General features: G+C 42.1%; 1 protein-coding gene across 2 annotated transcripts in view; it reads right to left on the reverse strand.

Annotated features, from left to right (window-relative positions):
- GPBP1L1 (GC-rich promoter binding protein 1 like 1) overlaps positions 1-17,171 on the reverse strand; it is a 39,605-nt gene that overhangs the window by 12,166 nt on the left and 10,268 nt on the right. For both annotated transcript variants that reach the window (XM_090050024.1, XM_090050023.1), the window contains exons 2-7: positions 6,446-7,373; positions 5,419-5,533; positions 3,983-4,112; positions 3,409-3,692; positions 2,032-2,104; positions 885-1,078 (exon numbers count right to left, since the gene is read on the reverse strand). In XM_090050024.1, the coding sequence (XP_089906150.1) occupies positions 885-1,078; positions 2,032-2,104; positions 3,409-3,692; positions 3,983-4,112; positions 5,419-5,478 (741 nt within the window). In that variant the 5' untranslated portion in view covers positions 5,479-5,533; positions 6,446-7,373. The remainder of the gene's footprint in view (positions 1-884; positions 1,079-2,031; positions 2,105-3,408; positions 3,693-3,982; positions 4,113-5,418; positions 5,534-6,445; positions 7,374-17,171) is intronic.

A 17,171-nucleotide genomic window follows, 5' to 3' on the forward strand; every position in this document is an offset into this window, starting at 1 on the left:
ATGGGAAGCTCAGAAAATATCAATCAGAAATCTACAGAATCATTTTGAATTTTTTTGGTGTTTGTAGGAAAGAGGGGTGCATGAACTTTAAAGGCAACCTGTAAAGTGGGAAAGAACTGTGCATGTGTCACTTGTTTCTTTACAAAAATCCAAAAGGGGCTTTTCAGGTTTTTATTTATGATAGGATAAAACACTAAAGCCGGCTCATTCAGAATCACTGGATGTTTCTTTGAGTACATATACAACTAGGACAGCCCTTGTTAATCACAGCTACTGAACAGTTGGGAAGACAAGATTTTAGATTATCATACACGTGAGTTAAAGAGGTATTCCTCACAATAAGAAAATGCCAAAATAAAACAAAGAATGATGAATAAAAATAAAACGGGCAAAATCCCAAACGTCTTTTGTAGGGCACCTGTAAAGCTTGTTCAGATTAAAACTGCACTGAAAGATTATGTTACATGATTTAGTCTAGTCTTTTGAGATGGGTCCAAACTATTTTAACCATATTGATGAATCATGTTACAATCTTGTAAGGTAGCCATGTGAACAGCCTAATCACTGTTATTAGATCATTTGCCTTCTGGCACCCTTTGTCTGTCTTGTTTAATTTAGGTGAGAGGTTTAGTTGAAGTTCTGGCCCCCCTAAATCCAACAGACATTAACATGGTTTCATCCTGTCTAAGGAGAAAACCAAAATGTATTGTTACAGGTGAGTGTTAAGTTACAATGCAATACACAGGTCTTAACCCTAAAGCTCCTAAGCAAATGCATTAGCTCTGACTTGCTATTTACATTTCTTTCTTCCTTTGTTTGCTGGCCAGTTCCACAAAAAGCTCACTCCACATGCAGTCTGCTAACCCAACAGAAAGCTCCTGTACCTTGGAAGGAGGAGCTGCAGGTTTAGGAACTAGATTTTTGTAGACACTTGGGACAATGGTGGTAGTCTTGTTGCCATTTGCCAGATGTGAAACAGGTGATGTAAATGCAGCTGAGAAGGCGGCAGCAGGATCCTCTTTAGAAACCTTTTTGATGACCAGCATCTTGGTAGGTTGCTTGGCACTAGGAGGGTTTTCTATAAAAGCACAAGGGGAAAAAAAACCTCAGAAAAAAAGAAAGAAACCTCAGGAATTTGATAATACTTTGTTCTCTCTCCACTTCAATTCCCCCTTTCAGAATCAAAGATGCTGTGAGAGTGCTCTGCTGGTGCTACTGACAAGCCTGGTGCTGGTTTTCAAGCAAAGAGATTACTGTATTGGAGAAAATTAGCAGACTTTTCTGTCTTTCTCCACTTGAATCAACTCATGGGAGCCCCTCTTGATTTAGCAAAAAAAGATAATGCTTGAGATAATAACAATTAAGAGCCTCCTAGACTCAGGGAGGGCATGGGCATACATACTAGTATTTGTTCTGAACAATTAGAGCAGTGAATCTCAACCAGGGTGCTGCAAGATCCTTCTATGGGTGCCACAGGATGCTGTGCAATTTTAAAGCTGTTGGGTTTCAAAACACCTACACATGATTCACAAGAGGAACTCAGAGGTTTGAAATAAGAATCCATGTCAAAACATTCTCACTTGTTGAGGTATTTCTGAGTTCATTGCAAGAAAAGAATTGCTCTATTATTTTTGAGTGAAAACTAAGAGCTAGCATTTTCCAAGAGATACCTTGAATCTAACAAGACTGAGACTGGGTGAACCGGAGAAGCATTTTATGTTAATTCACTAACACAGCAAGAGAAGTAAGAGAAGAAAAAAAAAAATCACACTTTACTGTCTAATCATTTGCCACCTGCCACAGTCTACACAAGTTCTCAATACCAGTAAATTGTGAAAAACTACAGCAAGGTAAACAGTTAAATATTCAACTTTTTTTCAGTAGGAGCTGATCTTGCTGTTATATTGAGGAAAGATGATGAATATCTGAATCAAACTTGCAAAAAAGAACAGAACTTGGATCTTGAATCTATTTTTCTGCTCTACCAGAGAGCATCTGTTTTCTATATAGTAATATAAATGCCTCACTTACCCCACACTCCAGAAGGTGTCCCTAAAGGTTTGCTCTGGTTATTCTGTTTCCCGGCTTCTGGATTCAAAGATGGCTGTTAAAAAAAAATCCGCAGTTGGAAACATTAAAAGACTGCATATCAAAGACACACGTATTGTGTTGGAAATAAACTGAAGTCAACAAACCAGAGGTCCTGTTCTAAAGTATTTTTACTAAACATTTAAGATATTTACCCAGAATCTAAATAAATATCTTATCTGTGGCTCCAGGCACTGTAGGGGTGCATTGTTAGTGCACGCGCTGCTTCGAGTCTAATTACTCATTACTCGTAACAGTTGCACACTCAGCACCCCACATATTTTATGTACGACAGACATCTATAACTCCACTGATATGATAACAATATCAAGAACCTATAACCTTGAATTCGATGCAGAAAATGAATATAAGCATTTATGTAGACAAGACAGGAAAGCTGCCTTTAAGTGTTGTTCAAATTCTGACAGCATTTCAAGAGTTCATATTTTAGGCAGATATGACCACAGTAGGGCATGTTTGTTCTAACCTGACTTTTGATTTTGGTTCACAGTCTAACTTACTATAACGATTATGGATTTGTCCAAGTTGGGGGAGGAAAACAAATCTGACCCCCCCACAACACCCCCCCCAAAAAAAAAGTACCCACTGATAAAAGACCTCTGGCTAATTTAGCTACTACCATGTCTTGCTATTTTTTTGAAACAGATGATTGAACATTCAAAACCAAATGAATTTTCTCCTTGTTCTGATGCAGTTTTATGCATTAGCCATTATGATTATTATAAGTGAAGCTTCTACCCATTAGCTTCTGACAAAGTTAACATCCCTACTTTAAAAGCTGGGGAAAAATTATATTGGATCTTACCATAAGTAACAACCTTAGTTTAAAAAAAAAAAATTCCCTGGCACTCACAAAGTACCCCAGAAGTGACGTTTAAACTAAAACCCTGTGGGAGATATCACGGCACTTTTACCAGATTAAGGTGCCATAATCCATATTTGCCACAGATACAAGCATACCTACGTGTGATACATCCTTACTATCACTTTTTGGGGTTTGACTGATGGGGGGAGGCTTGCGTATCAGAATATTGTCTTCAGTATACATCAATCTGATAAAAATATGATGACAACGTCCAACCCACAATTCAATGTCAAGAACTCCTTAGGAATTTGGGAAAACATTTAAAAGCCCCTAAGCACTGCCTTCAGGATTATTCCAATAAAAACCTAGAATGATCCCAGAAAGCATGGAACAGACTGAAACGGCAGACCCACATCACCTATAGATAGTACCAAAATGAGACCAGAAAAGCCATTTTTCACAGGTGACACCTTTAATGAGGAGCCACAACTTACAAAGTCTTCTTCTTCAAACTGCAACTTCTCCTTCTCTTCCTTCTTCTCTTCCCTGGCTTCAGCAGGCAGCTTCTCTTGAAAGGCAGAACTTTTCCGAGAGTGGAAGTTGCCATTCCAGTGGCGATGGGCTCCACTTCCTCCTCCACCACGCTGGTTCATACCATCATGACCCCGCGAAGGGCCATGCCAGCCAGGCTGACTGCCGGATAGCCCAACATGAGCTCCTTTAGAAACCCCAGAATCTACAGAGTCATGGCGGAGCAGGGAGGGCTGATGCCAGCAATCTAAATGAAGGGATTAAAGAGATCAATGCTGCCAGCAAAAATCCAAAAACCAGGAAGAACAGCCTCTGCCCCCCCACCTCCTGTGGGGCTGGGTGAAGCTCCCTTTCCCCCCTTGCAGGGCCAGCGTCAAGCCAGGCTGCCCCTGCCCCACTCTGTGTGGCAGGAAGGTGGCCCCCGTGCTGTGCTGTACCACATCCGTGCCACGCCCATGATTTGTCCAGGCACTGTCCATCCAGCCTGCCTGGAAAAAATGCTGGGCACCACTATTATAGAGCACACGGATCCCTTACCTCCCGCAGTTCTGAGAGGCCCATTATTGAAAAATCCATCAGAAGAATTGTGTCGTCTGCGGCTCACTCCAAAGCGGCTCTCTCCCCGGGGAAGATGCTCTCCATGTTTCTCAAAGGTGGCTGCAGGGGACTATAGAAAGTTAAAAAGAGAGGATTAAATGAATAAGCACTCTCTAGGTCACCCTAGGAATCTGTTACCAGCAAAACAACTTTGCTAATGTAAAGAGACATCTCTGCATTAGTTTCTAGTAATTAGAACAACACGTGCTAAGATGACGAATGTAGGAATATTCATGAGTGCCACAAACTTGCACATGGCTGTAAATTATTACCTCACCAAAAAAAAAAAAAGGAGGGAGGCTCTTATAGCAGCTTTCCTTGCACAACTTTTTCAAAACACATGCAATGCTTTCATCAGAGTCCATTTAAGGAATTTTACAACAATGCACTGCATGTTACTAATCCCACAGAAGTGCTCAATCTCTAAAAACCACCAATGTCGATGGAGGAACAAAACTGGAGTTGTGCAAGGCCCACTCAGAAACTGCCTAGAAATTAAAGATACATCAAATGAGATGGTAAAGGGATCCTGGGTTCAGACAGCACTGAAGCTACAGAAGTTACAAGCTTTCAGCATGAATCATCTGCTCCAAGTTCCAAACCATTTTCCTACTGTTCCCTACTTTAAGAGATTAAAGAGCCACATCAGTGTATTGCACATTTGAAAGTTATTTTTGCCCACTTTAGTTGAAATGCGAAACTGAAAGCAGTTTCATTCCTGATTCTTTTGCTCTTTAGCAACCTCACGCACTATCGCAAAGATGCTCTGTACAGCTACTCTCATGCACAAGCAATGCAAGCGCCCACCCGAGGTCCCAAACAGATTCAGACCTTTAGGGGTGAGTGTGATCTTCCCTTCAGATCCTGTTAGCAGCAAACAAGACTTCACAACCCAACCCCATCCTGGTGAGATTCCACATGAAAAACCACCCTAACGAAAGGTACAGGATTCTAAGATGGAAATGAATGCCCCATTTCTGGTGAGCTGCTTAACAATGACACGTTTTGAAAAGTCCAAAACAGGAAACACTAAAAATTACACTCAAATGTGTACACTGCAAGCCAAGTTTTGAGGTACATCTTTCTATAAATTTCCCATGTCTACCAAACCTGGGCAGATAAAATTAACACAATAATTGTGCAAGGAAGCAAAAAAAAGGTAACTCCCTCTCCAAGGTAGGGAGCATAATTTGCTGAAAAAAGATAGAAGAGGAACAGATTTTGCATTAGCTTCCTTAAAAAGGCTACACACGAGGATTGAAGAATATTCTAAACCAGAAAGGCAGTCATGTTCAATCAGGTAGGATGTTGGACCAAGCTTGCCTTGGCCATGTACAGTAAGTATTAGGTTTCCAGTGCTCTGAACAGCAAGTTACCTTGGTTGACTGTGGCGTGGAGAAGCTAAGCCAGGCAGGAACAAAGTCATGCTGCGCCATTTAGGTCCAGTGTCTCCCTTCAATAAAGTGAGGCATCAAACCTCATGGCCAGGATCTACAAGTGGAAAGAAGAAGATTGACCCCCCGCAACAAATCTGTCAGACTCCCCAAGTTGGAGTAATTGCACAATAAAACCACCAATGGCCCTGGCTATGGTGAACAGAAGAAATGTGTCAGTATCCCTCTTTAAAGCAACTTTTTCTAGAAAGCTGCCAACACTGTTTCCCCAGCCAGAATAATCAAGGCCCTTAAAACTTCCAATTATTTCCTGTTTACAGCATCAGCTAACAAGGCTCCCATAACACTCCTGAGGGGAAGGATAGGGAGGTAGAAAGCCTACTGAACAAATGCCAAGGAAACAAAACATGTGTTGTATAAACATGTATGCAAAACTGCACACATGCTAATTTGTGGATCTGCTCCTCCTTGTACCAGGTTCAGCCCTGTATTCCTTGCGATTTGCTTTACCAAGTGAGTAAATATATCAAAACCACTGAACTGCCCAAAAGTGCACTAGTTACATACAGATTAGTCCTGTAAGAGAAGTCAAATCTAACAACCCCCCCTATTTTAAGACTGTCTTAAGGCCCCCAAAGCACTAGACATCCCCCAACTTCAGCATCTACCATGCTATCTCCATAGAGGGAGTTTAAAATGGCCCAAGAACAGGATCCAAGCTGGAGAGAAGACAAAGCAACACCAATAATTGAACTGTCACCAACACTAGGGACCAGCTGACATGGAGCTGAGGATCTGAATACTCTGAAGCAAGGAAAAGTTACCTTTGTAATGATGCCTGGCACAACGCTCGCTGTGCATTACACTAACGGGCATCATTCCCCTATTTCTTCTGAACTACATTTCATGGAGGTTCTCAAGGTTCCCTCACTTTCCTTTTGCTTCACATCCCTTAATGATCTGCATTACCCAAGTCCATTTGATAGGAAAGGGATGAGTGATCACTTACCCAAGAGTTTGGCCTCTGCAGCCCAATTCTCTTGTTTTTATCTGTTTTTCACTCTGGTCTTCAAGTTCCTTCCTTCTCCAGGATGCAGTTATGCCAATCTTGAAGCAACAGTGCGTCTCGAAGCAGCGCACGAGATGCCGCACTGCGTGCTGACTGCACCGTTCACCCCCTCAGCTACTCATCTTAATATGTATCTACACTCACACTACGGAAAAAAAAAAAAAACCTAAAAAGGTAATTTACATAAAAAAAGAGTCACGACCACGTTCACCTCATTAATTTCCTCTGGTTGTGATGCTATGGAACTCGAGATTTTTACATTACAGAAGCATGTGTGTCAGGTTTGCACAACAACATTTAGAGCAACACCATGGTTAATACTGAGCAGATCCACCCAAGTCTGCTGAATTATTCATTGTTTGAAGCAGAGCAGTTAAAGCATTGGGGGGGGGGGGGGCAGGCAGGGAAAATAATGTTCTAGAAAAATGTTTTCCCCAAATTCTGAGATTAAGTGGGAAACATCTGGCCAAACGCTCTTAAAATATAAACTTCATTTTTATCACACATTCAGTTTCTAAAATGTTCTTAAAAATAAATGATTTTTCGATATATTCTGCACTTCATGGAACTGTTAGTTTCCACTCAAAGAAACTAAATGCTATTGATAGGAAGCTCATAGGCGGTCACAACTGTTTGGCTCTCTGTTGGTTCACCATTTACATGCTGAACTAGAAGCAAAATTAACAGGAAGGTGCCAGGTCCAAAAGCAATCTTCTCTCTTCTTAAGCTTTTCTTGTAGACTGGGTGCTGCTGCTGCTGCAAAGGAGGAAGAGTTATCCAACAAGGGCTTCTTGTTCTACACTGAAGAGCTCACTTTTGGATTATAGTCCTCTTCCATCAAAGAGTGGTGGAATACAGGAACTAAACACTGCAAAGGAAAAACAGACACGTATCAGTACAATATACTTTCCATTTTGGATATGGATTAAGGAAAGAAAACAGCACAAGGTAGTACGAGTAGCTGAACATGATAAAGTAGTTGCTAGTATTGTGTTTTTAGTCCACCTACAGAAAACCAAAAATGTATGGATCAACACAAGATATTTTCACCTAGTCATCACATAAAAATGTGCAACCACTGTCAACACTACTACAAACACTCCCCTCCCCGTTCACCAGATCTCAGGGTGCTGCACTGAGTACAAAACGCTCTTAGCTGCACATGGCCACATGAACGGGCACAAATAAGGAAAAGGGGATTCCAAAACTGCATAGAAACTATTCTTATAACACGCTAAGATCCAGCCAAATATCAAGGCTCTTTCCCTCCATCTAACAACATACAAGGGGAGCAGAAAAGGCTAATCAGCCCACATAACTCGCCTCTGATGCTGCTAGGATACCTTAATTGCTGCTACCACTTGGTCCCTTTGAACAGGGCCAGGCAAGCATGGAGGTGCCCCTTGACCCAACACAAGAAAACTGTCCTACATGGTCACAGGCTCTAGCATAATAAGGCACTGACCCTGACTGGGACTTTTACATGCTATAGCAGCAAGGGATTCCAACACATTTACTTTTTCCCTGGGATCCTCAAGAAAAATCAAAGGGCCGAGGCAACGGTGGGAAATTCTAGCCCACAAACTCAAAACAAATACAGCATCAGCTGGTTCAATGGGCAACAGGTCACAGTAATAAGACAGAATTAACAGCAAAGTTTTAGTGAGAGCTTCTTAAATACTCCGCCCAGGTGATAAAACCCAGAAAAACCATCCCCCAAACAGTGACAACAGTGGTCATGTACCAATGGCTGCTACTCGTAATGAAGTACAACCTTCCCAAATCACCTACTTACATATGCACACTATGAAGGGAAGCTTATCGCCTGCTGCAGAGAGACTAGATTTTCTCTCTACCCTTCTGCCCAGAGCACTGGAGGGGTGTGATCTGCTGAGCCAGCCAGCCAGCCACATGCCTGAACCATGCGAGGTGAGCAAGGGCTGGTTTATGCAACCCAGTAGACATCAAAGCATTCGTTACATTACGCTCAACAGCTGATTTATTAAAAGGATGAACTGGACAGCAACCAAGTCATTTCAACGTAGTGACAGAAACACATTATACCACATAGGAGAACACCTTTTAACGAGAGCTCACAAAAAGCCAACTGACTTCAGGCTTGAAATGGAATCCGGGGGTGGAAAAATGCACAGCACTGCCCTCTATATCCGAATTAAACCTTATATTGCCTGTTTATGCAGATTACGAGCTCTGAGTAGCAACCATGTCTGGTTGTGTGCTTCTAAGCCTGCTAAAGTACGCTGTCCATGTTGGACACTTGAGCTTCTCGTTCTATATCTGAAGTGCAGAGAAACAGGTCAGAATCTGTCGAACCTGGATTTCTTTGCACCTACACAAATCACTCAGCCTTGCTTTATTTCTCTTTGTTCAAATTCCAAACACTAGAAGAGCATCCTGTTTGGAAGAGTTCTTGCGAGAGACCAAAGTTTCAGTCTGCTGACTTTCCTTTAACCGGGGCACCTCTGATTCGGAAACGTCAGCAACTGCTACGACTCGGAAATGTGCCACTTGTTCTTAAGCATGCCAGTCCTTTTAGACCAAAATCAACATCTTGTCTACCCACTTATCAGTTTAAATTATGGGCTTCAAAAATGCTACATTAGGAAACTAAAGGCAGGCGTTACATATGTTAATGGAACAACTTCTCTTTCCTGCAAGATATTTTAATGCTGCCATAGCTTCTTTTCTGAATTTGCATCTTTTCAAAAACCTGAATCTCATGTGTGATACTTGCACACAAGAGTTAAGTCTCTACTTGGAGTGACTCAATTCTCTGATGCAAATGACAGGGAGAGGCCAAGGTTATGTTCACCTGCTTTACCAAAAAGCTAAACACAGTAATAACGTACAGGGAAATTTCTCACAGTCAGGCAGAGAACATGGAGAAGGAGGAGTCACTGAGGATTTTATTTATCTTGCAAATCCAAGATGCTTCCTTTAAAAAAAAAGAAATCCTGTGTGTGGTAGTACACACATGCACAACCCCCCACCTCTACCACTTAAACCAGAGCACCAGCTATTATATAGTTAACTTAGCTTTTTCTAACACCTTAAAATCAACCTGCACTGCCTTTGAAATTCAACATGATTCACAGGATAAAGGGTAGGTTTAATCATCCAAGTTTTGGTCCCTTTAAACAAGTTCCTCAGATAGAGCTTCAAAAAACTCCCAGATTCTCATAAACTTTTTACACACCCTGGAGTTGAAACCATTGCTCTTATAGTGCTCAGAATAATCTAATCTGATTTCTACTCCAGCAAGTGTGCAAGACTAACACGTGAAGGCAAAACAGAAAGTTGCATTATAAAAGTCTGGTGAGTGCCCATGCACACGGCTACATAGATCTGAACGCACATACGCATACAAGTCAAGACGGTTTCCAGGCACGCTACTAAAATAGACACCTGGCAAATTTTCTTCCTTTCTTTTTTTTTTTTTTTTGTGAAGAAGGGGCAGGGGAAAGGGATTTGATATTTTAGAGGGTTGCAATCTGAACACAGCAGAACTCTGCCAGCCTGCAAGGGAAAAGCCATGGTTTCCCACATTTTTCTCCTTCAAAAGAGCACCCATTTTTAAAGTTTGTTGATCCATTTTTCAAATTTTTTTCATGAGCCTTTCATATATTCTGGTTGCGAAAACACTGAGCTAAAAGAACTGCATCCCTCTGAAGGGGCCTCAATTCCCCTGAGAACTGCCATGTAAGCCCGTATCTCAGCAGCATCTGATTTCCTGGGCGAGGAGCTGAGAAGAGTCGCGCTGACAGCATGCACCGAGCACGCAGTGCTGAGACCAGGGAGAGGAGCAGGGAACGGACATGCTTGTGCCCATCTCAGACTCCAGCAATGGGGAGGAGATGAGAAGACCTAAATGAGACAGATGGAGGAGTAAGCATATTATAGCCAGAAGCTGTATCCAATTCTGTACAGTGTTCCCATTTGGATGAGGACAAATCACGAAATAAATGAACCACTTCACATCTGATCCTCCTGTATTGCAGCTGCTGCTTCCAGCTCTTTCCCTTCCCCCTGCCCTCCTCACCCAAAATCCCACCCAAATGTGGAGTCCTTTGACCATGTGGTTGCTGAGGCAGAGCCTGACCACCCCCTCACCATACAGCTTTTCATAAAGTTTAGCTCCTACCTTCTTTGCACACGCCTGAAGCTCAAACGTGGACGCAACTCCCTACCCCACTATTCGCAGTCGCTCAGCCATTATCCCAAGAAAAAGAGCTTGGCTCAGTGAAGACTGATGTTTCCAAGAATTTGCAAGATGCATTTGCATTTAGCCTGCCTTCACAATGCAGGTGGCCCAAGAGGCTCATGCTTTGGCCTTCAACGTAGGTTAAACCACACTGCTTGGTAAAGATCTGAGAACAAACCGTAAATACCGTACTAAAATCCCTATTTACCCAGGAAGAGGGGGCATCTTGGGGAACTTTATCACAGTACAGCATGTAATTTAGAAGGCACCCCACTAGTTTGAAAGAGAAAAGTCACACGTGGGTGAGTGCCCTGTGGCAGGGGAGGAGGGGCTGGGAGCAGAAAAGTGGGAGAGAAGAAAGGGAAAGATTTTGGGGATTAGAACCACAGATAAACAGCAATGAAAAGAAATGGAGCAGAGGAATAAGGTAGTGGGACGTATGGGACAATGAGCATGTGGGAGGTCTGAGCTTCTCTCCTTGCCCCATCTATAAACCAAGATTATGGGGGGAAGAGGTGGGGGAAGATGAAAGTAGTGTAGATTTAAACCTTTGTAAAGAAAAAGACAGGACACTGAACACGAAGGCACGCGACATCTCAGTGCAGAACAGTAGGGACAGGAAAGTTTGGAGCGGGACAGGGATAGGACCTGGCTGAACGTGCTGGGGAGAGGACTGGTTGAGTGTGCAATGTGGGCTACACTGGCAAGAAACGTGCAGTCTTCCCAGAAACTGTCACCTGTGATGTGCGTGGACAACAACAGAGGGCACCAAACGGCAAGGAACAACTGCAGTACTTGCCAACAGGCTCGCACAACTTGACCAGCTTCCTAGGACAGGGAGCGGACGACCTGGGCGTGCTGCTGCTGTTGGGAGTGGTCAAGGAAGAGACACTCAAGGCGTCTCGCATCTTTAAAGCTGTTCTAACAGAACAGTCTAGACTTTGGGATGCATTCGATTTCTCTCCCAAGCCTACTCGGTGACTCCAAGCATCTCAAACAACTGCTAGCCTATTCCACTGTAATCAAATGTACAGGGGGAGAGAGAGAAGGGATTTAGGAGCAACGGACATAGAGGAAGAACAGGGGACTGGGATTTGGGAGACAGTATTTCTATTTTTGGCTCCATCACCAGCTTGTTCGGTGACCCAATCCAGCCGCTTGACTCCTTTGTGCTGAGCTTCCCCTTTTCACAAAATAAGGCAACAGATGCAAATGCTTTTGAAATCTACTGAAGAACATTATGTAAGCTCTTGCCTGGGATTATTACTTGTCACAGCAGTCTGACCACTGCACATTTCCACGACAACTACAACTGCCTAATGACCAAAGCTTACAAATATACATTTCTGTTAAACCTAGGAAAATGCTGAAAAATGCTACATTAATGCATGGTTATTGTTTCCTTGCGGTGCCTTATGTTCTTCCATAATGCAGTGACGCTCGGATGTCTGAAAACCAGAAGCTAGTATGTGCCAATGCAAAGTCAGCTCCGTTTATGCCCAACATGTCCATAACGCATTCACGCTTTGTCTTTGTAGACAGTGGACGGCACTCAAAGAAAACCTGAGACAACTGCAGCAGAATGCCGAATACCTCCTGCTAAAACAAAACTTCCTGCGGCATCCACGTTTGATGTGCCTGCCGAAACAATCCCCTTAATCACTGCAGGGGGAAGCACTAAGGCAGTGGGACTCAACCTTTTTTGGCAGACGTGGTACAAGATATGGCTGACAAGGATCTTTGGGTAAATGTGGTGTTTTTTATTAGACCAACTAAGTAGTTGGAAAAAATGTTCATTAGAGTTAAGGCCTGGACCCTCATCAAATGCCACTCCAATCTGCTTCCCCTGCCTGATCTGCTGCTCTGCTTTTTGCCTCAATTCTGTCTCAGTTTTCAAAAGCTTAAACCCTCATTACATGCAACACTGTGAGAAGGCCAGAAACCTTGCAGAACAGCCTTAGCTCAACATTAATGATGTCGGCATATTATGAAGTGAAAGCTGAACACATCGCTGTTGCTGGCCCCACACATGCACGTTCTTATCAAGTGTGATGATGTATATATGCTGCAGCAACCTACCTCATGAAAATTAACTGTTCTTTCATTAATGACCTCAAAAACTAAGTCCCTTCTTACAAATCATATAGACCCACAATATTCAAATGCAGGTTAAGAGGTAGAATCCTAGAAAATGAGGGCTGGAAGGGAGCTCAGGAGTCGCATCTAGTCCAACCTCCTGCTCCAAGCAGGACCAGCCCCAACTACACCATCCCAGCCAAGGCTTTGTCTACCTGGGTCTTGAAAACCTCCAAGGCTGGAGACTCCACCATCTCTCTGGGTAACCTGTTTCAGTGCTTCACCACCCTCCTTGGGAGAAAATTCTTCCTAATATCCAACCCCAACTTCCCTTGCTGTAACTTGAGCCCATTGCTCCTTGTCCTGTCATCTGCCCCCACTGAGAACAGTTCAGCTCCAAGATTCAAGAGACATATGAACAAACCAGTTAAAACCTTTCGTTCTTGATGACAATGTACTTTTGAATGGGAAACTTCAGATACAAGATGCCTTTAACCATATACACAACAGGCAGTTACATGTATTGCTTAGTTTGACAACCTATTAAAGCTGCTTGTCATTTTTTCAAATTTCCCCAACCCTCTTAATACATTTTTATCTTTTTGTGTACACACATTTGATAATTTCTTTGGTTTTAAATGAAAGAAATATATCACTAGATTAAATATAAAACAGAATGGCACTAAGATAAAGGACAGCCCTGTGCATAATTTGGTCCAAATGTACATCCTCCAATATACTGTTTTACTATTGCTTCATTTTTTACAAAAAAACTGCTGTTTCATGACTGGAGATGGAAGTTATTAATTCGCAACATTTATATCATTGCATTACAAACGAGTAACATTAAAAAACTCCAGGATTACAAGCAACTCCAAGATCAAAGAAATCCTTTATTTCTGTGAAGTAGGTGTGATAGGAAGTGCAAACATCCCCAATGGAGACCTAATCTTTCCAACTACCATGGCAGATAAGGATATGGAAACTAATCCAAAAAAAAAAGTTTGTAAATGATATCCTTCCTGTTACTGTTACAATAGAATTTAGATAATTTATTAAATATTTGCCTTTGAGAAGCATGTTCTAATATTAAATAGCTAATCATCATACGTTTATTGAAGGAAATATTTTGCATTGTCAAAAACACATTTCAATCAATCAGTCAATCAAAAAAGCCCCCAAAGCCTCTTAATCCTCACTCACGGCTGCTCTATCTTCTTATCAAAAAAGGTAATTTTCAGTTAAATTTCTGGCCATAACAAAAATCTCTCAATAGGAGGTTAGAAAAACAACTCTTTGGGGTAAGAAAATGCCCTCATATTTTATACATCATCTTACGCTAACTGATCTCAATCAGAGAGGCGCTGCAACAGACACTCAAACCGTTTCCTTCTCTTCCCTTTGTTTCTTATGCCACTTCTTGCTATTCTAGTACGTTTTTCGTTTTGAACAGTAATGCACTTGCTTATCAGATTTCTGCTATTCCAAGGGTTTAATACTGTGACTGAATTAGGGGGCTGTGGCACCCTAAGGTGCCATGACACCCTTTCAAGGGTGCCCCAGGGTGCTACACAACTGTAGCACTGTTAGGTGTGCAAGCATGATTCACAAAGATAAACCCAGACATTTCAAACGGGAATTCATAGCATTTAAAACGTTCTGACCTGTTGTAGTCCCAGTTCTTTACAAAAGAACTGCCCTGCCATTTTCCCATAGCCAAAAAACAAGCGAAAACTAAGAGCTAGCATTTTCGGAGGGGCGCCGAGCCTAAAAAGACTGAAGACCAATGATTTAATCCGAGTATTTGGAGCAGATGTGTAAACAGTTCTGCAAGGAGGGCACACCTGGCATCCTAAATTCCCAAAGGGGGGAGGGAAGGAGAGGACAATCTCGACCTTCTCCTCTGCAACTTCTAAGAAGAAATTACACGTTCCAACAGGGATTTTTAATTTCCCAGATGCTTTCCTACAGATCACCATTAGTCCTGAGTTAATGTGATCAAGTACTACAGGGAGCAAGGAAAATTGTTCCTTTCGCAGCCATCAACGAGAGCTTAGCCTCTAGGGAGTTTCCTCTCTTCTCAATTGCCTTCATTTTTTAAATCGGATTCTCTCTCCAATGACAGAACGTGTGAACGGCACTGCAGTTTTCCCCGAAAGAATGAGGGACAGACGTCTGATCCCCCCAAGGGCTTTCTTAGATGGCTGCTGAGCAACGAAGAGGGCTGCAAGGACTGCGGGAAGAAGTCTGCACCAGTTATGATAGTGGATTTACTGGAATACCACATCTGTAAGAGCTCTACTTGCGATGCATGATTAGGTGCAGCCCCACAAGTTTCAGGTTTTGTGCATGACTTGCGATGCCCTGCCTATGATAACATGCCAATGGAAACTATGCTATAACTTCTGCAACACGTGTATGAACCAGAGATAATGTGCTTCCCAGAAGTTAATATACACTGACAGCCTTTTTGCCAAACGTATCCAGGATTTGCCATGTTCTTTCTCCTCCCCTAAGCTACCACACACTTCACTAACAGCCCATTCCTCCACCAGCAGTTTCTGAAACGTCTGGTTTGTGAGTTCAGAGTCTCATCTGGCGACACCAGAAAAGAATAAGAAACCCAATTAACCATTAGTCAAACATCTGCAAGGAAGAGGAAATTAAGAGACAAGTTAAGGTTTTATAAAGGAAAAAGGCTCGTGACTGAGACGAAGTTACTTGTGGCAAATGTATTAGGAGGTTTCAACAATATGCAGGGCTTACTTAGCCAGTTATTTCCATGCCTCCTTCTCCCAGTTTGCCCAGGAGGGTTACAAAAACTTAGAGGCTTAGTGTAAAGTTGGAATTGGGCAGTGGCTTTTAGGAGTATGCTTGCTGGTGTCTGCCGCCTATGCAATGCTGCACTAATAGCTGAAATATTCCGTTCAAAAGCCAAGAATCGACACTTCAATCCTCTATTATTGTTACCAGAACTATATAGCTTGTGGACTGCTGGTAACCTGCTGTGCATAGCTGGTCTGGTTCTCCTCCTAGTTTCCATTTGCTAAATACATTAAGGACTAAAATATCTATTTCCTATTGCTTTCCACGTAAGCAATTGCCTACAGTTGCCACAGGGATGTTAGAGGATCATGAACAGAAGAGAAGGCAATCCACAAATTCTGAATGCAAATGAGAGCTGGATTAAAAAAACAGCCTAATAAAGTTGGCTACACTGAAAGTAGATGCTCCTCATCTGATAATAATTAACCCAGCAAGAACACTATGTTTGCACTACAATTCTACTACTAATTTGCTGCCTAAGGGCCAACCAATTTGAAACAGTTAGATTTTTTTTTAAGGTAAAAGAAAGCATAGGTAAAAGTGCCAATTGGGTGGATTTACAGCTATATTATTCTCCTTTAAAAATGCCTTCTCCTAAGCCATGAGGGTCATATGAAGGGAGTGGAGGGGAGGGGAATGAAAATGATTTTACATAAATGTAAAATACAAGAAGTAATCACTGAAACTTATTTTATCATTTCATAGCTAGTTATAGTCATGTGTTCTCTAACAGGTAATATTTTCAGACAAGTTCTTTTTAGGTAGTATCTTTTAAATGCATTCTTTAATATAGGTCTCTATTGTAAAAGCATAAAAAAAGGAAGATGTGTGAAATGGCATTGCTTTTGGAAACTTAAGTTTCCTGACTGTAATTTCAACTATGCATTTTTAATGTTGCATTAATACCTTTGTAATATTATTAGACTGTGGCGTGGCTTCAATGTTTGAATAAATTAGCCATCATAGAGAAAGCCTTGCAACTAACTTTAAGCGACAGGTGTTTTACATATTGATTTCATCTGCAGGACAGACACTGTGGACTACAGAAGTGACATCTTCCAGTCTACAAGCAATACTGAAGAACACGTTTCCCCCCCAAATCTGTCACTTGGTTTGATGTCTGATGATTGTGCACTAAGCAGCGTGCAGGAGGCAAGACCACTAAGAACTTGTCTACACGGTTCAAGTTACTCCTATAATAAGCTAACTCATGACAAGCAGCCATCCAGGAGTTTGAGGAGTAAATTTCCCAGTGTAGAAAAGCTTTAAGGTGGTTTTTGCTGCAAACAGTATTTTCTTGCTGACCTCAGAATAAACACAGCTGTAGTAATTTGCATGTAGTACCCGTAGATTTAATTCACCCGAATTGATGCATTTTATCTTTATTTGAAAGTGCTGCACATTTTAGCACAGGTATAGAAAGAATCAGAGAAAGTTAGGGTTGGAAGGGACATCAGGAGGTCACCTAGTCCAGCCCCCCCACTCCATAAACACGCTTTGGCACCTACATATGTACGTAGCACAAACTGTAAATGACATCAG

This window comes from Crocodylus siamensis, chromosome 5, assembly GCF_052110815.1.
Source record: "Crocodylus siamensis isolate JL-2025a chromosome 5, ASM5211081v1, whole genome shotgun sequence".
Lineage (NCBI taxonomy): Eukaryota > Metazoa > Chordata > Crocodylia > Crocodylidae > Crocodylus > Crocodylus siamensis.